We start from the raw sequence: 25,495 nt of genomic DNA on the forward strand, positions 1-25,495 counted from the left end.
GTGAATCGTCTTTTATATTTTGCAGGAAACTGGGAAGTGCAACGCCAGCGTTTTTACGCTGGGGTGGGGACATTGCCCCATTTTGGGAGGATCCAGCCCCCTGAATGTGCTACCTGTGCAAATTGGGATCTTTCGTGCAAGAAAAAATGGGAGCATTGCAATAATCTTTTTGTTTTACAAAGATTAGAAGAATCAATTTTACTGATCCACTTACCTGGGAAAATGTGGGAATTTGACATGGAAATTCGTGTAAGCAATTTTAATGGTCTTTAAGCTTTTGACCATCAAGTTAAGTCTGCAATGCAACAGCAGTTATTTCCCCTTAAACCTTACACAATTGTTTTTGAAGTTCTGCTTTTTAAAACGTGATTGAACTGACGTGGGTAACATGACTGTATAACTGTATCACTGACCACATCATTGCACACACACCTTTGTTTTAAAACCTAAATGTGACAAAAGAGAGTGGCTCTTTAACAATCACAATGCTTACAACGAACAATGTATATAATACCGAGCTGGTCTGCACACAAGCCGGTGACCCGAATGTAAAATAAAGTAATGTGTACACATGCATGTGGAAGATAACACATTGGTCCCACGGGGGAGAGGGGATGGGGGTGGAATTAGCTGTTTCTTTGTATTTGCTCCTGGGAAAGGTCATTCATTCAAATCCCAATTACATATAAAATTACATAGAATTTAGAGCAGTGCCAAATGTGGCACACGTTCCAGATTCTAACCACTCTCTGGGTGCTTCTCACAAATATTTTCTTGGATTTATCAGTAATTATCATGTCCTGGTGACCCTAGTTTGGTTTTTTTGTCGACCATGGCGTAAGCCAACATCTTATCAGGCAGGAAGCTTCCGCAGCGTTCCAGAACACCCCTCAAATGAAAACACTTTCTCAACATCTCTCCTATCATAACCCTTTTTAAAAAATGCTTTGTAAAATCAGACACCTTCAGATGTCAGTGGCCAATGCAAGAGCCGGAGTGTGCACTGCTCAGGGACAATTGTATTTTTAGAGAGGGCTGTGCGTAAGTCTTGATTTGAGGGGGTTCGTTCTTCATTAGCGGTGACCCTTTAAGAGGAGGGCACTTCCCTTCGGCTTTTTGTTGGGGGACATTGGGGTGGGGCAAGCACGCGTTTCATTTTTGGATTCGTTGTTAAAAGGGAGGGGGCACACCGGTTTTTAATTTCAATCTTATGGTATGAAGTCAGAAAGTGTGCGAGTTACATTTACTGCGCCTTGGTGCTGGGCAGGAGGCCAGGCTGATTGGTATGTGACAGAGTGTGTGCGCGCCTGCCTCCCTGAGGTGTGACCAGACCAGTGTGTGAAGTGAAACCGGCAGCGTGTGTGATTTAAAGGTTCACACGGATTGACTGAGCCTGGGAGAAGGAAGACAGACCGGGCGGGAGGATTCTGTGTACGAGCAGTGCCGGCAAGGTCATTGGGAAGCTGTTCACGTCAGCCCTGGATCAGACCGCCCTGCTTAAAGCGGTGAGACACGTTACTCATCCGTAAATCCCCACTATGGGAGATAGGAAATCGCCGGTTAACGGAAAGAATTCTCGGAAGCAAAGGGATGATATTCGTGCAGCGTTTAAGGTGACGAATGGGAACAATTGGGCTGGGAGTCACGATAAAGGCAGATGAAGAATTCCCTCCGTCAAAGCCACCAGGCTTTAAGGGCAGAAATTCCCCATTCCTCCGCCCGCAGATTTTGTAATGGGATCTCCCCGCTCGCCCAACCCTTACCAAGCAGCAATTTTACGCTTGGGGCGGGCAGGGCCTCGGACGGGAAGCCCGCCCGTACCCTAGTTGGGGATTTGCCACTTAAAAGGGCTGTTTCCTGCTTCCATGTTTAATCAATCCCGAAATCAATAGCGTTAGATGTGGGGGGTGGGGTTGGAGACGCTGCCTCCGCCATGGAGACCGCCTTCTGAAGTCAGCTCGCCCCTCCGCACCCTCCCCGGCAGCTTCTGTGCAGGAGAAACATTTCACAGCAGACGGCTTCAAACTCCAATGTGTAAATATTCCCCTGGGACTGCCTAGTGACACACATACAGTTTAATAAGTAAGGGGCAATGCTTAAAAGAACTGCATATTAAAAAGCCGAGGGAATGGATAACTAGAAGGGTAGAGAGGTTGGAGATGCTTATTGTCAAGTGTGGTACTGACGATTTTTAAAGGGGCTGAGCTTTCTGTAAGGTACTGAAGCGTGGGTGGGGTTCCCTGGGGGATCTGTGTCTACGTCTCAACATGTTAATTTTTTGAAGCTTTAATAATCTGATTTTAAATGTTCAACAGAAACTTGTCCAGTTTGGGTATGTTATGCAGGGGGCAAGAGAGGAGGAGGCAGCACTGTAGCACAGTGGTTGGCACTGTTGCTTCACAGCACCAGGGTCCCAGGTTAGATTCCTGGCTTGGGTCACTATCTGTGCAGAGTAAAACCCTCCGGGTGCTCCGGTTTCCTCCCACAAGTCCCGAAACTCGTGCTGTGAATTGGACATTCTGAATTCTCCCTCAGTGTACCGAACAGGTGCTGGAATGTGGTGACTAGGGGCTTTTCACAGTAACTTCATTGCAGTGTTAATGTAAGCCTACTTGTGACAATAAAGATTATTATTATTAAAAGTTGAACCTACAACCTTTACACGAGGAAGTAGCCTCTGTATGGACAGTATGATATTCAATATAGACTTGTATAAACGAGTAAATGGGGAAAATTGATGAGTGAAACTTTGAATGTTGTTGAAATATTGGAAGAGTAAGTTGAAATAAATCTAGAGGTGTTAGTAAACTCAATATGTTCAGACAAGGCAATAGTCAACACTTGGTTATCTCACCAAATCAGTGCACAGTACAAGTCATAGCAAGTCTTGCCTAATAGCCTTATTTGATTGCCCCTCCCAGTTTTGGAGTTATGCATTAGGGGCTGCAAAACACGTAACTTAACTATTTGATGTTCATCATGAGGCAAGATGAGAGCTAAGCGGCCTTGAAAGAAGGTAACTAATAATAATAATCTCTTATTGTCACAAGTAGGCTTCAATGAAGTTACTGTGAAAAGCCCCTAGTCGCCACATTCCTAAAAGGCAACTTAGAAGTTGTATAAGTGAGTGAAGAGAATAGAAAGGATGAATCTCAAAAAAAATAATTTTAACTTAAATATGACATTAGATCCATAGAAAAGTTACAGTACAGAAGGAGGCAATTTGGCCCATCTTGTCCATGCCAGCCCAAGGACACCCAGGAGCCCTTTCTGACCTCACCTTCCTGCACCTGCTGACAGCCCTTAGCTTAGAGCACTTAAGGTGCAGATCCAGGTACTTTTTGAAGAGTTTATGGTCTCTGCCTCCACCACCAACTCAGACATCCACTACCTCCCGCATGAAAAAAAAGTTTAAACTGTACGAGGCGAATTTAGAACTGGTGTCAGGAAATTGTCAGCGTAGCTCAGTTGTTCATGCTGAGTCAGACTATTGTGGGTTCAAGACCCAATCCGAGCACCAACCATCTAGGCTTACACTTTGTGCAAGCACTATGTGAGATGGACTGGCTTTTAGATGGGGTATTAAACCAAAGCTCCATCTACCCTGTCATGTGGATGTAAAAGATCCCTTGGTGACTATTTTTTACAGCAGGGCAGGTGAATAATCCCTGATGAGCTTCAGTGCTGCCACAGGGACTCAAAGTTAACTGTTTCTCCCTCCCCAAAATGCTGCCAGACCTGAGGTTTCCCAGCATTTTCTCTTTTTATTTCTGATTTCCAGCACACGCAGTACTTTATTTTCATTTCAGGATTGGCCACAATGGCTGGAATACGGTGGCTGCTCATGCCAGCAGGATCCTCTTATCCTGCCGACGGCACACCCGCGGGTTTCTCGGCAGTAAGAGGTGGGATCAATTCCATTGACAGCGGCACACCACCTACCTCCCTGCTGCGAGAAAAGGGCCGTGGCGGGTGGGCCAGATAATTCCCCCATGTCTGTTTATTTTTTTTAAAGCTCTTTTTAAGAAGAAATCTTCACTTGTTACTTGGTAATTGTGAGCATGTGCTGAGTATTATACCAATTCACAAACTGTGGGAAGGTTAAACAGGAAGTGGTTTTGCAAACACAGCATAGTTGCAAATGAAAGGTTAATACCGTATTTACATTCTGTGGCTAGAATGAATTGGTGGTTTTCTGCTAAATTGTATTGACATTTAAGAATGTAGGTGATTCAGTGTTGTACTACATGTTTGGAATGATTATTGGAACAGAGATGGTGATTTCTTAATAGTTTTAATAATATTTTATTGAGGTATTTGAAAAGTTTTATAACAGTAACATAAACAATCATCAACATGGCAAAATAAAAATTACCCTCCCCCTCCCCCAGCCCAATCTCCAGGCACCTCAACCATACAACAACAACCCCCCCACCCCCCCGGAATACTGCATCTACTGACATTTGAATTTTCCCTGAGAAAGTCGACAAACAGCTGCCACCTCTGGGTGAACCCTAACGTTGACCCTCTTGAGACAAACTTTATTTTCTCGAGACTGAGAAACCCAGCCATGTCACTAACCCAGGTCTCAACACTCTGGGGAGGGTGCTTCAAGTCCCCCCACATTAACAAGATCCGTCTCCGGGCTACCAGGGAGGCAAAGGCCAAGATGTCGGCCTCTTTTGCCCCCTGAACTCCCGGATCGTCCGACACTCCAAAGATCGCTACCTCTGGACTCTGCACCACCCGTGTTTTTAGTACTGTGGACATTGCCTGAGCAAAATCCTGCCAAAAGCTTTGGGCATGCCCAAAACATGTGGACATGATTTGCTGGGCTTCCCGCGTACTTCGCACACCTATCCTCAACCCCGAAGAACTTACTCATCCTAGCCGCTGTCATGTGTGCCCGGTGAACTACCTTAAATTGTATCAGGCTAAGCCTGGTGCATGATGAGGAGGTATTAACCCTGCTTAGGGCATCCGCCTCTATCTCTCCTCCTAGCTTGTCCTCCCATTTGCCCTTAAGTTCCCTCCGAAAGCTCCTGGTAAATATCCGATACCTTCCCCTCTCCCACCCAGGTACTGGAAACTTCTCTATCCTGTATCCCCCATGATGGCAGCAGTGGAAAGGCTGGCACCTGTTTCTCAGGAAGTCTCGCACCTGCTGATACCTAAAACCATTCCCTGGCGGCAGTTTAAATTCATCCTCCAAAGCTTTCAAGCTGGGAAAGCTCCCGTCTATAAATAGATCCCCCATCTTTCTAATTCCTGCCCTCTGCCAACTCCGGAACCCGCCATCTAGCCTACCCGGAACAAACCTGTGGTTATTATAAATCCGGGTCCAAATCGATGCTCCCTCCCCTTTCTTATATGTCCTCCATTGCCCCAGATCCTCCGAGCAGCCACTACCACCGGACTTGTGGAGTATCGGGCCAGCAAGAACGGCAGAGCTGCCGTTACCAGTGCTCCCAAACTGGTGTCTTTACATGACGCCGCCTCCATCCGTTCCCATGCCGACCACTCCGCCACTACCCGCTTCCTAATCATGGCTATATTAGCCGCCCAGTAGTAATTGCAGAAGTTCGGCAGCGCCAACCCACTCTTTCTACCCCCCCCCCCCCCCCCCCCCGACTGCGCTCCAGCAACACTTTCTTCACTCGCGGGGTTTTACTCGCCCACACAGCCTGAAATAATCTTATTCACCCGCTTGAAAAAGGCCTTGCGAATGAAGATGGGGAAGCACTGAAAGACAAACAGAAATCTGGGGAGGACCGTCATTTTCACGGTCTGTACCCTCCTCGCCAGTGATAGCGGGAGCATGTCCCATCTCTTAAAGTCCCCTTCCATTTGTTCTACCAACCGGGATAGGTTTAACTTGTGCAGTGCCTCCCATTCCCGGGCCACCTGGATTCCCAGATTTCGAAAGCTCTTCCCTACCATTCTAAGTGGCAGCTCTCCCAGTCTCTCCTGCCCTCTTGCCTGGATCGCAAACATCTCGTTTTTCCCCATGTTCAATTTATACCCCGAAAAATTGCCAAATTCCCCCAAGATTCGCATTACTTCCCCCATCCCCCCCCCAACGGGTCCAAGCAGGTCATCTGCATAGAGCGAGACCCGATGCTCCACCCCTCTCCGAACCAGCCCTTTCCAGTTCCGAGAGGCTCTTAACGCCATGATCAATGGCTCTATGGCCAGAGCAAACAGTAACGGGGAGAGGGGGCACCCTTCCCTCATCCCTCAGTGTAGTTTAAAATACCCCGACCTCAGCCGGTTTGTGCGCACACGCGCTACTGGTGCCTGATAGAGCAACCGCACCCAGTCAATAAAGCCTTCACCAAACCTTCCCAGCGCCTCCCACAGGGAATTCCACTCCCCACTGATCAAAAGCCTTCTCCGCATCCATCGCTACCACCACCTCCGCCTCCCCTCCATCTGAGGGCATCATAATAACATTTAGAAGCCTTCGAATGTTGGCCTTGAGTTGCCTGCCCTTAACAAATCCCGTCTGGTCTTCCCCTATCACCCCCCGGGGCACAGTCCTCTATCCTTGAGGCCAGTATCTTAGCCAGCAGTTTGGCATCCACATTCAGTAGAGAAATCGGCCTGTATGACCCTCATTGCTCCGGATCCTTCTTCCGTTTCAGGATCAATGGAATCGAGGCCTGCAACATTGTTGAGGGGAGGACTCCCTTCTCTCGCTTCGTTAAATGTCCTCACCAGCAGTGGGCACAATATCTCTGAAAACTTCATATAGAATTCCACCGGGTAGCCGTCAGGCCCCGGGGCCTTTCCCGACTGCATGCCCTCCAGCCCCTTGATTATTTCCTCAATCTCAATTGGGGCTCCCAGCCCCTCCACCAGGTCCTCCTCCACCCTCGGGAACCTCAACTGATCCAGAAACTGCCTCATTCCCTCCACCCCAGCTGGGGGGGCTCCGACTCGTATATTATTTAGTATAAAAGTCAACACCTCGTTTACCCCCGCTGGGTCCAGGACAGTATTCCCGTCTCTACTCTTTACTTATCTCCCTGGCCGCCTCTCTTTTCCTGAGCTGGAGCGCCAACATTCTGCTTGTCTTTTCCCCGTACTCATAGATCGCCCCCCCTTGCCTTCCTCAACTGTTCCACCGTTTTCCCTGTGATCAACAGCCCAAACTCCGCCTGTAGCCTCCGCCGCTCCCTCAGTAACCCTGCGTCCGGGGCCTCTGAGTATCTCCTGTCCACCTGGAGTATCTCCTCAACTAACCTGTCCCTCAGCCCGTTCCACCTTTTCTCTGTGGGCCCGTATCGAGATTAATTCCCCTCTGACTACTGCCTTCAAAGCTTCCCAGACCGTCGCTGCAGAGACGTCCCTCATATCATTTGTTTCCGGGTAATTCTGGATGGACTTGTTAACCCGCCTGCAGATCGCTTCGTCCGCTAGCAACCTCACATCCAGTCTTCACAGTGGGCGTTGCCCTCTCGCCACACTAACCCGTAGATCCACCCAATGCGGGGCATGGTCCGACACTGCAATTGCCGAGTTCTCAGTATCCACCACCTTCGGTATTAGCGCCCTGCTCAGAACAAAAAAGTCGATGCGAGAGTATACCTTGTGGACATGTGAAAAAAAGGAAAACTCCTTCGTCCTCGGCCGTGCAAACCTCCACGGGTCTACTCCCCCCATCTGTTCCGTAAAACCCTTCAATTCCTTTGCCACAGCCGGCCTCCTCCCTGTCCTGGATTTTGACTGGTCCACTTCCGGATAAATGACTGTATTGAAGTCCCCTCCCATGATCAGGTTATGTGACTCTAAGTCTGTGATCTTACCTAACACTCGACTCATCAATTCCACGTCGTCCCAATTCGGAGCATATATGTTCACAAGTACCACTCGCACCCCCTCCAGCTTCCCACTCACCATTATGTACCTACCCCCTTGTCTGACACGATTCTCCCTGCCTCGAATGCCACTCGTTTGGTGATCAAGATCGCTAGGGACTGGTTTAGCACAGGGCTTAATCGCTGGCTTTGAAAGCAGACCAAGGCGGGACAGCAGCACGGTTCAATTCCCATACCAGCCACCCCGAACAGGCACCGGAATGTGGCGACTAGGGGCTTTTCACAGTAACATCATTTGAAGCCTACTTGTGACAATAAGCGATTTCTTCTTCGTCCAACTCCCTGGTCTTTGAATCCAGTCCTGAGTGGAACACTTGGTTAACCCACCCCTTCCTCAATCTTCCTCAACCTTTAGGTGTGTCTCTTGTAGCATTGCCACGTCCGCCTTCAGTTCCCTCAGTTGCGCGAACATGCAAGCCCTCTTGACCGGCCCATTCAGTCCTCTCCCGTTCCATGTGATCAGCCTGGACGGGGGGGGGGGGGGCTTCCAACCCCCCCCCCCCCCCTGCCGACAAGCCATCACCCTTTTTTAGGCTAGCCTTGAGCTCGCGCCCTCTGCTTCCTTGAGTCCCCACTTGGGCCGCCGCAGGTCCCATCCTCCCATTTGTCCCCTAACAGTTCCTCCCCTGTCAGCAATGCAGCTGATTTCTTAAGTGTGCGTGCGTGTGTGTGTGTGTGTGTTCAATTATTCCACTAACCCTGCCAAACATCTGTAAGCTTATTGTTTACATGTGGAGGCTCTAAGCAGCAGAGGGTTTTGCAACATCTATCCTGGAAGCAATCAGATGGAGGATGGTAGGAATAGTAGTTAACCATTGAGCTACTCAACACAGACATTGAATTACATGTTGAATGTATATCTGAACTCCACGACTTGCCTTTGGTATTACCATTGCCTAACAAATATCTATGAATCCCACTTTTGAATATTTCAGTTGGCCCAGTACCCCACAAACGTTTAGTGGGGCGAGTTCCAAATTTTAGCTTCTCTTTGTATAAAAAGGGTCTGTGATCACTCCTATATGCCCTAGCTCTAATTTTGAGATTATGCCCCCCTTGTTCAGAATTTTACCACCAGGGAGAGTAATTCTTCTGTGTCTACCATATTAAGTCACTCACCACCCTGAATTGGAAATATATCACCGTTCCTTCACTTTTTTCCCCCATAAATTTAGAGTATCCAATTCTTTTTTTTTTCCAATTAAGGGGCAATTTTAGGAGACAATGTGCAAACTCCACACGGACAGTGACTCGGGGCCGGGATTGGACCCGGGTCCTCGGTGCCATGAGGCAGCAGTGCTAACTACTCTGTCACTGTGCTACCCTTCGCTGGTCCTTCACTGCCGCTGGGGCAACATCCTGGAACTCCCTCCCTAACAGCACAGTGGGTGTACCTATATCTCAAGGACCGCAGCGGTTAAGAAGGCAATTCACCACCACTTTCTGAAGGGCAATTGGGGATGGACAATAAATGCTGGCCTAACTAGCGACATCTGTAAATGAATTTAAAAAAAAAAAAATTCCTCGGATGTCTGAATTTACAGAAAGCACACCAAGTCAATGCAGTCTGTCTTTCATAATTTAATTTATTGATTTATTGAGCCTTTCTAGTGAATCTACACAGTAACCCTTCTAAGGTTAGGTTTGGTGACCAAAACTATACAGTACACCAGATATGATCTGAACCAGGCTCTGTACAGTTGAAGCATAATTTCCTCAATTTTGTGTTCTAATCTCCTTCGGGAAGGCCAACTTTGCATTCATTTTTTGGGTTGATTTCTGTACCTGTGTATTAAGCTTTAGTGACTTGCCTACCTGGACACCTACATCCATTTGGTCTTTCACAGCTCCTGGACTCGTACCATAAACAAAGTAACTTTTTGTTCTCAGCTCTAGAATGCAAACCTTGCATTTCTCTATATTGGAATTCATCTGCTATAGTTTTGCCCACTCACTTAGTTTGTCAAAATTCCATTGCATAACTTGCTGTTGTGTTCCCAAAAGCCAGGTAGTAAAAGATAGAACTGGAGCCATTCTTTATACATCTCCATTTCTATTTACACAATTACACTTTACAAGCATACATCTCCTAACCCAACAACCACAGTTTTAGCCTGGATTTACAGGGACCTCAAGTGGATGTCCAGTCAATGCCCACCACCTGCACAATTAAAACCATGAATACGCAATTGACATAATCTACATAATTTACTCCCAATTTGGATACATGATGATGGAAATTTATTAAGTAGCAAAATTTAATGCAAATTGATCCAGTTACCACTTTAATGCCATACTTCAATTGGAATATTCGAGGAATATGATATTGCGATTTGTATTCCCATTAAATGATATTGCAAAACGAAAATAATTCCAGATCTAAAGTGGAGACAGCTAAAACTCAATGATTCATCATGAGGTTGCAAAAATATAGTACCATTAACTAGTGAAACACCTTGAGGTGCTTCACAGCAGCTTTTGTAATTCATTAATGGGATGTTGGTATCACCTGGCAAGGCCAGCATTTATTGCCCATCCATAATTGCTCTTGAGAAGGTGATGGTGAGCTACCATCTTTAATACTGCAGTTTGTGTGCTGTAGGTCCACATTGCTGCAAAGTGTAATCCGATAAAATATAGTAAGAAGTCTTACAACACCGGTTAAAGTCCGATAGGTTTGTTTCGAATCACTAGCTTTCAGAGCACAGCTCCTTGCTTCATTCACCTGAATTTCTGGGCTATTTCTGGTTCCAAATGTTCTCCATGACTGTGTTTTTGCGTTATCTGGATCTGCTGAGGAGTAATTGTTGGTGATTGCTTGTCATGACCAGTTAATGACTCCATTATCATTGAATCAGGAAACTACGTAGCCAGCATGGTAGAAAGAGAACTACGTGGACCGTGGAATTCTTAATCAAGCATGTCCTGTGATAGTTGTCCCTTGGCAACTGTACTGTCATTTTTTAAAAAATAAACATTTTATTGAGGTATTTCTTTGGCATTGTAACAGCAGCAAGATAAACAATGTATATTTTTAATATTAACATCGTGCAAATACCGCCTCCCTCTCCCAGAGGTCCCACCATTACTTTACCCCCTAATCTACACTAGCCAAAACCCCTCCCTCTGCTGGTGATTAATTCTCTGGGAAGAAGTCGATGAATGGTTACCACCACCGGGCAAACCCTAACAGAGACCCTCTCATGGCGAACTTAATTTTTTCCAGGCAGAGGAAGCCAGCAATGTCCGATAGCCAGGTCTCCGATTTTGGGGCTTTGAGTCCCTCCATGCCAGCAATATCAGCCTCCGGATACTAGGGACTCAATGCCATCCTTGTTTTTAATACCTTGGACATGACGTTGGCAAACCCCTGCCAAAATTCCCTCCACTTTGGACATGCCCAGAACATGTGGACATGGTTCGCTGGCTCCCCTGCACATTTTGCACACCTACCTTCCACCCCAAACAATCTGCTCACCCGGGCAACTGTCATGTAAGCACGATCTTAAATTGGATCAGGCTGAGCCTGGCACATGTTGCAGACGTGTTGACCCTACACAACGCGTCTGCCCAGAGGCCATCCTCTATCCCTCCACCCAGCTCCTCCTCCTCCCACTTTTGCTTCAGCTCCTCGGTCTGCGTCTCCTCCGATCCCATAAGCACTTTATATATGTCCGAGACGCTCCTTTCTCCTATCCATCCTCTAGAAATCACCCTGTCCTGAATCCCCCTTAGCGGCAGGAGTGGGAAGGTTGGTACCTGCCTCCCCAGAAAGTCCCGCACCTGCAGATATCGAAATCCATTTCCCCCCGCCAGTGTAAACTTCTCCTCCAGCGCCCTCCTACTCTGAAAGCTCCCTTCTATAAACAAGTCCCCCATCTTCTCAATCCCCCTCTCTGCCAAATTCGGTATCCCCCCCGTCCATCCTCCCCGGGGCAAACCGGTGATTATCGCTGATTGGGGACCAGACCGATGCCCCTTCTGCTCCCACATGTCTCCTCCACTGCCCCCAGGCTCTCAGGGCCGCCACCATCACTGTACTGGTGAAGTACCGAGCTGGCGAGAACAGCAGAGGTGCTGTTACCAGTACCCCCAGATTGTGCCCTTACAAGAAGCTGCCTCCATACACACCCATGCCAACTCCCCCCCCCCCCCCCCCCCCCCCCCCCCCAAACCAGCCACCTCCAAACCATGGCTATATTAGCCGCCCAGTAATAATTGCTGATATTCGGCAGCGCCAGCCCACCTTTACCCCGACTCCGCTCGAGCATTTCCCTCTTCACTCGCGGGGACTTGCCCCCCCCCCCCCCCACACAAAGCCCGCAATAACTTTATTGACCCGCTTAAAAATGGACTGCGGGATGAAGATGGGGAGACATTGGAAAATGAATAGGAATGCGGGAGGACCGTCATTTTTACTATATGAACTCTGCCCGCCAGAGATACGGGAGAGCATCCCATCTCCGGAAATCCTCCTTCATCTGATCCACCAACCGGGCCAAGTTCAATTTATGTAGCCTGTCCCAATCGCCACTTGGATACCTAGGTACCTGAAACTGTCCCCTACCACTCTGAACAGCAGTTCCCCCAGTCGTCTCTATAGCCAGCGCAAACAGCAGTGGGGAGTGGGGGCATCCCTGTCTTGTCCCCCGGTGCAGTCTAAGCAACTATACTGTTATTGTTAGTCTTTCTCTCCCTAGGGTTGATTGTTATCCTATGCTAAATATTTCAAGCATGCTTGTTTGATTTCTGGCATCAGTCTTTTTTTTCCTTTTAAAATCATTAAGTTTCTCAAGTCAATAGTCATTGTTTAAAACTTTACATACTACGTAGGGAAGCTAAATTTCATACTTAATTAGAAAATGGCTTTCTAAGTAGGAGATAAGATTTGGATTTGTTTATTGTCATGTGTACCGAGTGTTGCTATCACAGTGTGTCTTTAATCCGTATGAGGTGGACAAATGACTGCAAGTCTACTTGTTTAAATTAAACAGTGTTTATTCTCATTCATACAATGTTATAGTTAAACAATCACACCATCAACATAAGTTATTCTACAAAGTACAAGTTCATACGAGACCTTCGGAGTGACTAGCAAGTACCAGACAGATATTGACCTTTATCTGTGTGCTGAATCCTGTAGTCCTTGGTCTGGTCTGTTCCTGACCCTGGTCTTCCTTTTGTTGGTAGTGTGATGGTCCTCCTCGTGTTGTCCTCCTCGTGTTGACCAATGAAGGTCACCGTTGTATCGTTGCTGCTGTACAGAGAGCGATTCTAAGGTGGTCCAGCACCTTTTAACCTGCTTGGATTTTGTGCCCTTTCTGGGCATTCTCTGTGTCATTTCAATCAATTGATCAGGGTTCGATGATCCTGATTGATCAAGTCCAATCAGGGGCTGCCGCTTCGATTTTGGGGTGGGCACTCAGTGGCCATGTCTGCAAGTGTTGGGACAGGTAGGAGCTTTCAAATAAGGAGTTTAGGTGCCAGTGTCTGATAGACAAGTGTGATTGACGGGATAGTTCTATTGTTCCGTGGATGGCCTTTTTCCTGTGTATTGTAAAATCTAGGCTGCAACTTGCTCCTCAGTGTTTATTTAAACTGCAGCCTGCTTGTCCTTTACTTGGCCAATTCTCCCAGCACCCTATGCAGGACGCCATCTTCGGTGGCCGTTTGGCCACCAGAGGTACAGTGAAACGTTTTGTTCTGGGTACAGTCCATACATGAGAAAAATACATAGGGCAAACATAAATATACAATGTAAATACATAGACACAGGCATGGGGTGAAGCATACAGGAGTGTCGTACTACTCCGTAGAGAAGATGTGTGAAGAGACCTTGTGGGGAGAATTACCTCAGCAAACTAATTCCAACAAAAGTTTGTGCAAAAGTGATGGGTCAGAAGACGATTGCTTCACAGGTAGGGCATTGATAAAACAGTTGACTCAATTTAATTTTTTTTTTTTTTTTTACAGATATATAGTCAAGCGGAATATGGGGAGCAGTGGCAGTCATCATCTTGGGATTCCTGGTGGGAAGGGACCAAACGTCGTTGGGTGTGTTGATTTAATGGATGATCACACAATTCAGGTAAGGTACTATAAGACATGATGTAAATCAGCTGGTAACAGTTGTGAGAATTACGATTAACAGCAGCCACAAATATGTAAGCTTTCCCAGTTGCTGAAGAGGATATATAAATATGTATGTAAATATGTACAAAATAAATGAACAAGTTTAGATAAAGTATTAAACCTCTTTTATTCACCTTATATTTTATTTATTCTGTCTTTAATGTAGTTTAATTAATTTAAAAATGACAGCTCCGTAATCTAAATTGTTTAGACAGTTCAAGTGCATCTTGTGAGACTGCAGCAATTCAAGGTGGCTTCTCAACATCTTGTCAAGGCCAATTAGGGATGGTATTGGCTTTGCCAACAATGCCCATATCGCATGAAAGAATAAAACACACACACAGACAATCAGACTATGTAGACAACCAACCCATCATCAGTTCAACCCAGACCACAAGTAAGGCACCAAATAAAATAATTAGCTCTAATTGTAACCTAACCCGCCTGCCAATGGCAGGGAGGCTTCATGTTGGACAACTGGGTTACACCTCAGTCGATTCTATGCCCCATCGATGTCTAATCTAAAACTGTCTCCTTCTCGTAAAATGCACTTGAACTGTCTTAATTAACTAAAGGATGCCATTACAGCACCAGAAGATATGGATTCTAAAGGGAAAGTGGGACAGCTGAAATTATATGGTTAGCATTAAACCATTGAATAATAGAAAGATGGGGAATAGATCCGTATACTAATTGGAGAAAAATACATGGGGTGGGATTTTCCAGCTCTTTCCCCCCCCCGGGGTGGGATTTCACCCCCCCCCCCCCCCCCCCCAAGCTGGGAGTGTCAGTTCCCACCGAAAGTCTGTGGACTTTTGGCTAGGCCACTGCAGGTTCTGTCACGGCAGCGTGGGAATACCCTGCCATGGTCGGCAATAATGCGTGATTTTAATTATCCAAAACATGCAACTGGATCAGTATTGTTTTTAGCTCAGCAAGATCTTGTTTGAGGAAATGAAGTGAGGGATTAGGTGATATGAGACCAGTTGAGTAACTCTGAAAGAGCAACCATAGCAGGATTAGGGTTGATATAAAAGTTGCAAATGAGAGAAAACTATTTAAGATGGGATGAAAGGGAATTTTCCACTCCTGCTTTCATCGGGTGGGATTGGCGAGAGGAGTGGAAAATTCTGCAGGAGGCCCAAATCACGTTTCCCGCTGATGTAACACCGATTGTCCCCCGCCTCCTGCCAGTTACTTAATGGGATCCCCTATTTTCAATGTCAGGATCCCCATTACAATAAATTAGCATCTGTACGCCTGATAATTCCCCAGTTACATTATCCAATTACAACAGCGTTCACCTGGTGTGTGTGTATCACTCGAGAAAGAGGCCATGCCCGGGCACTGCCCCTGGGAAATTTCTCTGACACACAGTGCCGTAAGGGGATGGTTGCATGGAGGAGTCAGTTTTCACTTTTTTGTATTGGGGCGATTTTTAAATTGGCGCCACGATCTTTTATAAAATGAAATTATTAGTGAGGTTGGCTCAATCAGAGGCTCACAACTCCCTTCTCGGGGAGACCAGGATAGGTGAAAATTGCTGGCTTTGACAATGAGACCTGCACCCTGAGAATGGATATCTATTATTCAAAACATTGAAAACCAAAGTTGTCAGATAAAGCAATGCACAAGCATTTAAACCGGAGTTGGTTTGGACAGAGCAATCAGTTTGTTGTAACCGACAATTGAGATGGAAGAGAAACTACTGTTCAGCCAACAGTTGCTCATGAGGTCTTACACATTCAGATCACTGATGACTAAGTTACAGCCCGCATCTACCAAAACATCTTGACACACCTCAAGGAATTCTTCTTTGTCTCTACCTAAATATTCCTGAATTATTAAGTCATACAGTATTCAGAGAAGTGGTCAGTCAAAATTTATGAAACGCAATCCAACTGGAAATACTCTATTAAAAGTGAAAAAAGGTAGCCCATAACTTGCTTCCTTTTAAAAAAAATAAATTTGAAATACCCAATTCATTTTTTTCCAATTCAGGGGCAATTTAACGTTGCCAATCCACCTATCCTGCACATCTTTTGGGTTGTGGGGCGAAACCCACGCAAACACGGGGAGAATGTGCAAGCTCCACACAGTGACCTAGAGCTGGGATTGAACCTGGGGCCTCAGCGCCGTGAGGCCGCAGTGCTAACCCAATGTGCCACCGTGCTGCCGTCTCTTGCTTCCTTTTTTAATGTCATCCTTTGTAATGGGCTATGGTGATTTGTATAAACACTTTAATGAATGGGGTGCTTTATTTGGACTCCTTCCTCAACATCACTAATTATCATAAAGCTCAGAGCAGCACTAAATATGTAATAGACACACAGGGTAATAGGAAAACAGACACATTAATGATCCCCAGGTCATTATAATATAGGTGGTGAACCATCCACCCTAATACCACATTGATGGTTTGAAATGAAAAAAGGTAAAATTCCCTCAAAAATCAGTATAGATACTGCATTATGAATCGACCTGTTAAAATGTCCTTTACATGCTGTTGAAAATATTTAATTGATGTTTAATTATTTAGTTTATTTTCAGAATCCAAAGCTGGAATATTTTTATGCTATGCCTTTTTTTTCCCCACAGGGAAGTTTCTTACGCTTGTATTATCCTTGTGAGCAAAGTGGGAAGCAACAACAGCCACTATGGATTCCCAGACATGAATATTACTATGGGCTTGCTGATTTTCTTAAATATAACCGAACACTTGTTGACCGTACTTTAAACCATTTGTATGGTAAGAAATGTTTTCCTCCTTGATTTGACATTTTTAAAAACAGACAAGATGGCATTGCATATAAAACTTTACAATTAGTTGGCATTCCATAACATAAGATGAAAACAGACAAACTGTGGACATAAATTTAGGATGAATACGTTTGGTGACTGGTTTGAATTAACTGAAAACAGCCAGTCTTTGAATGGTTTTTTTACGCACCTTTTTGTTCCGGTTGCAAAATTGAGGGCGCGATTTACCCACCGCGTTGTGCCTAACACTGATCTGGATGTGCTAGTTAAATAGCCGGGAAGGCCAAAATGGAGTGAATCAATTTGTCACCTAACCAGCCCGCTCCTGGATGGTGAGTTCCAGATCTTGAATACGGCGAGCATATCATTAACTCCAATTTGCATAAATTCCATCTCATTAGCGACATTGGTGTTGAATGTAACTGCCTCCTGGGAGCAGGGGGCTAAAACGTTTCAGGTCAGAGGTCGCCCTTAGGCCAGGGGGTGGATTGAAGGACTTTTAGTCTGTGAAGCCTTCAAGCCACCTTTAAATATTGTGGATACCCATAACAGGAGCAACTACAGCTGCTGCCTGTCTGTCCTACAAAAACCTCTAGGACAGAGCCTTGTTTTTGCTTATATGATGGTCACTTTAACTCCCTTTGACTGTGAGCAGCCTCAAGCTTCAAGGCTACTGCTTAAAAAGGAATTGGCCTTGTTAGTTGTGTGACTTCACAGTTCTCGAGTGGCTGCAGATTGTGTTTGCTGTTTGCTCCTGCTGACTGCTACAGATGCCTGGAGGTTGCTGTTTCCTTCCTTTTCTGTAGCCAGAAAGAAGGACAATTTTTTCTAAGATACCTGGCTCCTGGAACACCGGGCTCAGGGTGGGTTAATGAGTCCAGAAGGCAATCCGGTTTAAAGGCATGAAGAATGCTGCAGGTTCTGGTGTGTGATATTGTTCTAAATGGGCCACCTGATGACGCCATTGAAAAAATACTTTTGCAGATTGCTGATGCTTTTGTTTCTGGTGTGAGTGCATGTAACTGGCATGACACCACGGGTTAAACATGCTTGAAGTTAAGGATGTTCAATTGCACTTTGAGCACCAGTGGATGCCAGGATCTGGCTCCAGTGAGATTGGGCCGTGTGGGTGGGCTTGCACAGCTGCAGCTCCTGGACGGATAATGGCACTGATGGTGGAAAAAGGTATTGATGGGACAGTTAATTTCTATGACAAAGTTCTGGGCATGATGACACGTTCCTCCATTTCTGTTGAGGAACCTGTGAGGGGTAATACTGGGTGTTTGGTGTGTTTTTTTTGTGAAAATAAGCTCTGTATTGGTACCAATATAGAATGGTGGTGTTTCTTTGTTGTTTAATGGTTAGTGTGTGTGGTAGTCTGTGTAGAGGTATTATGGTACCTGGTAATGCTGGAACACCATTGGTAGATATTGTATGTTTCCCATTGGTCAAGCTGTATTGTAGCTCCGCCATGCTAGGCGGGGTATAAGAGCCCGTGCCACCCCAGCAGCCTTCATTCTGTACCTGAGCTGCTGGGGGAAACATCTAGCTTATTAAAGCCTTCAGTTGGACTACAACCTCGTTTTAGTGGTCATTGATCGTGCATCAGTGTGATATGTGAAATGTTACATAGTTGAGTTTCAAATCTTTGTTACTGTTGACTGTTTTAATTTTAAAAATGCTCAATTGGCTGCAGGTTGTGTTTGCCACACTCTCCTGCTGGTGCCAGCAAATGCCTGAAGGGGTGTTTTTGTTTGCTGCCACCTCTTCTGCCTCTGTGGCCTGGAGTAAGGAAAGCGAAGATTTAAGATGACCTGCCAACAATGGAGAAGGGGAAGGGTGCTTTTTCTCTCTCCTGGCATGCTCTACATCGGAGTGACTTTCTGGAGTAACTTTCCAATGTTGAGAGTCTCCTGAGAGCTGCGGGGGCGGGGGGAAGAGAGGGGGAGGAAGAGAGAGAGGTGGACTGATCTGAATGCAGCTGCCTGGAGGCTATGTTTGTTCGCTGTCACCTCTTTTGCTTCTGCGAGCTGAAGTGAGGGAAAGGAGCATGTATGATCTTCTACCAGTGCTGGCAAAGAGGAAGGGGTGCTCTTTCTCTCTCTTCTGGCATGCTCTGCATCAGTGTGACTTTCCATTGTTGAATGTCTACTGCTGAGATTTCAGGGAGGGGGAGAGAGAAGTAGATTGGTCCAAATGAGCAACTTGATGAAGGTGTTGAAGGAATGCTTTTGCAGATTGCTGGTGACTTCATTGTATTGTTGACTGTTTAATGCCTGGAGGCTGTGTTTGTTTGCTGCTGCCTCTTTTGTTCTGTGGCCTGGAGAAAGAAAAGGGAGGATGCCAGGTGACCTGCTACCAGCACTGGAGAGGGGGGGCTCTTTCTCTCTTCTGGAGTATCATGCATCAATGTGACTTTCCATTGTTGAGAGTCTTCTGCTGGGAGCTGCGAGAGGGGGAGTGAGAGGTGGATTGATCTGAATGAACAACTTGATGAAGGTGTTGAAGAAATGCTTTTGCAAATTGCTGGCGACTTTATTGTACTGTTGATTGTTTAAAAAGTATTTTTCTTTGTATAAGTGCACTGTTGTAGCTTTGTTTGTACCGATTTTGGTGCTCGTGTGGATATGGCATGGTGCCTTTTCCTTGTTGGTTACTGGTTAGCATGATGCATGAGCTGTTTAGTCGCTTGTTTGTCACCTTTTTGTATAAGGGTACTGTTGACCATTTAATAAACAAAATATTCTCAAGCGTTTTTTGTGGGTATACGTACAATGTCTCAGACGATGATGCATTTTGTTCAAACTTTGAAGCCTGAACACTTTGTCTGAACTAAATGTCAGCATCATAGAGGCAGCAGCCAATAATCAAACACTCAAGAGCTGGGCTTCAGCACTGGGGATAAGTGTGTAAAACAGGGGAGGGCATCTGAGCATGGGAGGCACGGTAGCACAGTGGATAGCACAGTTGCTTCACAGCTCCAGGGTCCCAGGTTCCATTCCCGGCTTGGATCAGTGTGTGTGCGGAGTCTGCACACCCTCCCCGTGTCTGCATGGATTTCCTCCGGGTGCTCTGGTTTCCTCCCACAGTCCAAAAATGTGCAGGTTAGGTGGATTGGCCATGCTAAATTGCCCTTGGTGTCCAAAAAGGTTAAGTGGGGTTACGGGGATAGGGTGGAGGGGTGGGCTTGAGTAGGGTGCTCTTTCCAATGGCCGGTACAGACTCGATGGACCAAATGACCTCCTCCTGCACTGTAAATTCTCCTTCTACAATGTAAATTCTCCTTCTGCACTGTAAATTCTATGGTTCTATCAGCATGGTCTCCCTAATGTTCCCGGTAGGTCTGGGGGCTCTTGCTGTGGCCTGGTTTGAGCGTTCAGAGAGAGGTTCTCGCTGGATGGCACTGTGAGAGAAGGCCGGACACGAGGATTAGGGATGTTTGGGGGATTGTCAATCTCTCTCCTTCAATTCCTTACAGATATAACAATATGGCTGATTATGTCAGTATCGTAGAGGCTCCTCTCGCAGTGCTGGTGGAAGCCCAGGCAGCAGCAGCACCGACACAGGTTGGAGGCAGCACCCCATGTGCAGAGAGCCACCCCATACCCTGAAGACCCAGCCGCCCATCAGGCTGAGAAGGAACCCAGCGAGGGATGCCCAAGGTGTACAGGTGTCATTGGTCCTTCAAGGAGATGACAGACCGCATGTGCCACAGGAAATTCCTTCTCAACAAAGAGACAGCGCAGCACCTGTGTCACATCCCCGGGGAAGAGGAGGACACCCGCTCCTGGTGGCCATGAAGGTTCACTGCAGCTTGAACCTTTTATGCAGCTGGTTAATTCCAGGGCTCAAGCGGGGTCTTGAGCGGCATATTACAAGTTACAGCCCACAAGTGCATCCATGGATGCCCTCTATGCCCAAGCAGCAGACTATGCCAACTTTGTGGTGGACCAAGCCCACCAAGACAGCAAGATTCACGGCCATTGCCGGGATGTCTCAGATCCAGTGGGTAATAGATGGTACACATGTCGCCTTGCATGCACTGGTGCTCCTCAATTTATGCCAAAGTCTGACTCCTGTATTTCTGCTAGTAGCATGCTCGCACCCATCCCCTGAACAGGGTCTGTCTCGGAGGCGTTTCATCTTGGACCACTGTGCCTGGGGGGTGAAGGAGTAGGCAGGCCTGCTGTTAGGATTAACATGGCAGAGGCTTCACGTGTTTCAGGAGTGGCTATTTTCCCCTCTCCTCTTGATCTTTCGTGGTCTACTGCTACATCTAGGTGTGACCCCAGATTGCACCTCCGAGGTGGAGGCAGCCTGTGGCCTTTGATGCCCTTGGCAAATGTCCTTTGGAGGGCCTGGAGCTGGAGGGCACTGACCAACTTACCAGTGTAACAGGTGATGCTGTGCCAACTTGTTCTGCCTGCTGCCTTTGAGATGCGCCGGTGTCAGGAGGGGGGATTCAGAAGAAATCCCCATCGTCTCCTTGGCGGTAGGAACTGACTTCACCTCCAGTGCTTCCTCCTCCCTGATAGTGCCCTTATGGTCTCCTTGGGATGGACGGGCAGCTGGAATGAGCTCCAGAGGCCTCTGTCATCTGGTTCTGCTAGTCTTGGCGCCTCCCCATTGTCTGCACAATGGTGTAGACATCCTCAGCGATGTTCTTCAGTGACTGGGCCATGCTGTGCAGTGCCTCGGCAATGTCCATCTGCATATGGGACATGACCCTCAGTAAGTGGGACATGATGTCAAGACCATCCGCCATAGTAGTCACAGACTGGGCCATGCCTTGGGCACCACCACTCAAGACGCAAATGTCATGCTACAGGATTTCTACTGTGGTCGCCACCCTAGCCTTCGTACCATTGGTGGCATTCTCTCCTGCACCTGCAACCTTTGAGACTCCTCCATTCGGCTATGCTCCCGCTGGAATGTCGCTGACATCACTCCTTAATCTCACAGCCGTATCCTTGCAACTGCACCAACTTGGGGATAACCATGTCCAGAGGCTCGGCATCTGACTGGGACACAGCAGAGTCCTGGGATCCAGCAGACCTCTGACTGCTGACTCCCTTGGATGTTCCTGCCTCTACCTGATGTGCATCAGAAACTGTGTGGTGCTCACCTGATTGTGCCCTAGAAACCTGTCCACTAATGTCGCACACACAGGTGTGTGGCTCTATGCGAGTGGAAGCGGTATCTCGATGATGGTCTTCGTGGATCATTCCTCCAACGTGGTCTCTTGGGTGGCAGGGGGTAATGCCTCGGGATGGCCCAGCCTCGTCCGATTGGGATCCTGCGAGAGAATGGATAGTGATCTGTGAGAGGGCAGGATCATTTTGTCTGACAGTGGATCCTCTCCTCCTGCAGCACAGGCCATCGCTGATGGCAACTGCTCTCTACTCGGCCAACCACAATCTCCAGGGCCCGAACCTCCAAGGGGGCGAGGACTCTGATCACTGGTACACTGCTTCCCCTGTCTTGGCCTTTCCTGTTTCTTATGAGCTATCTTCTCCTGCGGGGACAAAGAGAGGGTATTGTGAGCCGCACGTTGGGGGGTCTATGGCAGGTGGCATGTGTGGGCACCGCAACTGTACCTGAAGGGGTTGTGTTGGTGGGTGCCAAGGGGTGCTGAGGAACAAGCACGACGATCGGATGTGGGGAGGGTGTGAGGCAATGATTTGTGGGGGCGGGTTTGGGAATTTGAGAGGTGGAAAGGATGGCAGGAAAGAGATGGTAAATTACCTTACAGCTTGTTGATATTCTTCCAACATTGGACGCTGCTCCTCCTGGTCATTCTGCCTGCACTGTCGCCCACTGCCTCACAGGTGATGTTGGCGACCCTGCAGCTGGTCCTCTGATCCCCTGGGCGAACAGGATGTCCTGTCTTGCATCCACATTATTGAAAAGGAAGGCCAAATGGGCATCCCCAAAGTGAGGAGCAGGTCTATGCGCTATGATGCTTGTGTGTTAATTGGAATGCGTTGTGAGGGAGCGTTTAAAAGCAGCTCCCTGTTGTTAGCGGCGAGATACTGAGGCACGGGTTTGGCGAATAAGACAGCCAAGTAATGGCAAAAGGCTCATGGGGGATCATTTGTAGCACTTAGTGCCTTTAAGATCTCTCCAACGTGGCTGTTGAGAAACACCCTGCCAATCGTGCCAGAAATGACACTTCAAAATCGCGCTCTTAATTTCTGAACACATTGTATCAGGAACATGACTACATTGTATCTGAAATAAATTGCTCAGAGGTGTGAGCTATTTTACTAAAAACTTGGGCCAGAATTTTATGTGGTAGTAGCGGGTGCACGCCCGAGCCGGTAGAGTGTAAAATCTCGCGAGAAGATATCAGGCTCGCATCTTGACTATCATCACACTCGTGTAGCACTGCGGTTGGCGTGCGTGCACGGGAGTTGCAAGCAGCACGGTAGCTCAGTGGTTAGCACTAATGCTTCACAGCTCCAGGGTCCCAGTTTCAATTCCCGGCTTGGGTCACTGTCTGTGCGGAGTCTGCACGTTCTCCCTGTGTCTGCGAGGGTTTCCTCCGGGTGCTCCGGTTTCTTCCCACAAGTCCCAAAAGACGTGCTTGTTGGGTTAATTGGACATTCTGAATTCTCCCTCCGTGTATCCGAACAGGTGTCGGAATGTGGCGACTCGGGGATTTTCACAGTAACTTCATTGCAGCATCATGTAAGCCTACTTGTGACAATAAAGATTATTTATATAAGTGCGCCTGCTGACAATTAATCAGCCACTTGAGGAAATAAAATTAATTGAAGGCAGTTTTATGTGCGATTTAGCAGTTATTGCACAGGCAACATGGGCAGGAACCATCACATTTTTACACCTTTCTCATGCAAGAGTGGGATGAAAGGTGACCGGAACGTTGGCTGTATAAGTTGTTAGGAGTTCAGGTGAGAGTTTGCTGCTGCTTTTTTACTGTTTCATCTGAAGTATTTGTTTTGTTACTTTTGTTTTGAGGACTTTTTCGTTTTGTCAACTCTCGTGAAGCATTCCTGTCATACACCGCCTTCAGTGCTTGGGACAGTGCCATCTGCACTTCAGCAGATGGGGATTGTATACTCTGCTGCGGGGACCTCCTCTGAGAAGGAAGAGCGAGGCAGGAGGGGGAAGGTGTTTACAGGAAGCGTAGCAGGGACAGACTTTTGTGGGGCGAGGCACGGGCACTAGGATTGCAGGGGAAGCAGAGCAAGCAAGGCAGAACGGACTGCAGGAGTTGCCACTACGCTGCAGCCAGAGTGTGCAGGCAGCGACCCAGCTACCTCAACGTGTCTTAGGCCCAGTACTACAGGAGACTCTGCCTCTCTAGTGACACCATGAAATCATTATGCCAGATGATTGGGCCAGAGGCCTCTTCAGTGACACCATGAAATCATTATGCCAGATGATTGGGCCAGACCTTTAACTGTGTGGGTCGTCATCCAATGCCAGTGGCTCTGAAGGTCACTGTAACCTTCAATATTTTTTGCATCCAGATTTTTCCAGGAGTTAATAGGAGATATGTGTAGAGTGTTTCAATCATCTGCCCACTGTTGCATCTAGATCGTCACCTATGCTCTGTTCAGACTGGTCAGGACATCATTCATTACTACATGGACAAAGGTGGCACGAGCCAGAGGTTTTGCAGGGTTCCCCTGCATCCAGGATGCCAGAGACCCCATGTGTCCATCAAGGTACGTCGGCCGGATACCTTCGTGAATAGAGAGTGTTACCTCATGTGAACGTGCAGAAAATATGCAACCCCAAAAGCCAGATTCTGCAAGTCTCTGCATTGTATCCCAGAAGCTCCAATGATACATATATCCTGCAGCACTTCTAGGTGCCAAGGCTGTTAATAGCTCCAGCTTGGTTGAATGGTTGGTTGCTGGGAGACTAAAAAGGTGACTCATGATGCCATTCAGGCACACAAGTAGAAGAGAGGTACAATAGGACTCATGCCTCCATGATGGTGGTGGCTGAGAGAACCATTGGACTGGCTGAAGCTGAGGTTCTGTTGCCTGGACTGATCAGGGGAGCACAGCAATATCCTCCAAAGCACATGTCACTTATTATTGTGCATGGGCAGCAGACAACAATCTGGCACTGAAAAGGGGATAGGGAGGCAGTTCCACAGGAAGACTCTACTGAAGGATCTGATGAGTAGACCGGTGATAGACTCAACTATTTCCTGATAGATCTAATAGGTAAAAAGGCTATTTTAATGTAAATATTAAGACCCAGTTTTAATACCCATTTTAAAATGAGGATTTCAGCACTCATAACCTCAGGTCATGACAAAACACAGCTTCAACAGAGACACAAAATGCCTGACACATGCATAAACTAATTGGAGATTTAAAAACAACATTTTCACTAAGCAAGATGAAAAAGCTATTGTTCTAATAAACTTAATTTCAAAGACAGTTTGACATTAAGAAATGAGCTGGACCAGTAATCAGATCAAGGCCAAGTAAGCACCATAGCAACATGAAGGCACCATTGTCCAGAATGTGGATAAAAGCAAAGTCAGCAGAAAACCAGTAGAAACCAGTCTTGATAAAAGCACAGAATTGCATTCCATAACATACACAAATATTCAAACATGAATCATTCAGAACTTATGTTGCACATTAAGGATTGACAGTTAATGATCGAATCAAATGTATTTGATTCTCACCCAAACCAATTAGGACGACATAGGGGTGTAGACAGATGGCTACAAA

At 46.9% G+C, this 25,495-nt stretch overlaps 1 protein-coding gene across 4 annotated transcripts in view; it reads left to right on the plus strand.

Moving 5' to 3' along the window:
- Positions 1–1,202: 1,202 nt before the first annotated feature.
- pla2g7 (phospholipase A2, group VII (platelet-activating factor acetylhydrolase, plasma)) overlaps positions 1,203–25,495 on the plus strand; it is a 176,773-nt gene continuing 152,480 nt past the window's right edge. Inside the window, exons 1-3 of one of the 4 annotated variants that reach the window (XM_072498848.1) lie at positions 1,203–1,613; positions 13,854–13,968; positions 16,611–16,761. In XM_072498848.1, coding sequence (XP_072354949.1) covers positions 1,591–1,613; positions 13,854–13,968; positions 16,611–16,761 — 289 coding nt within the window. In that variant the 5' untranslated portion in view covers positions 1,203–1,590. Of the gene's footprint in view, positions 1,614–2,061; positions 2,083–13,853; positions 13,969–16,610; positions 16,762–25,495 lie in introns of those variants that run through there. The other 3 variants (XM_072498844.1, XM_072498846.1, XM_072498847.1) reach the window with 3 other exon arrangements.

Source organism: Scyliorhinus torazame, chromosome 4 (assembly GCF_047496885.1).
Source record: "Scyliorhinus torazame isolate Kashiwa2021f chromosome 4, sScyTor2.1, whole genome shotgun sequence".
Classification (NCBI taxonomy): domain Eukaryota; kingdom Metazoa; phylum Chordata; class Chondrichthyes; order Carcharhiniformes; family Scyliorhinidae; genus Scyliorhinus; species Scyliorhinus torazame.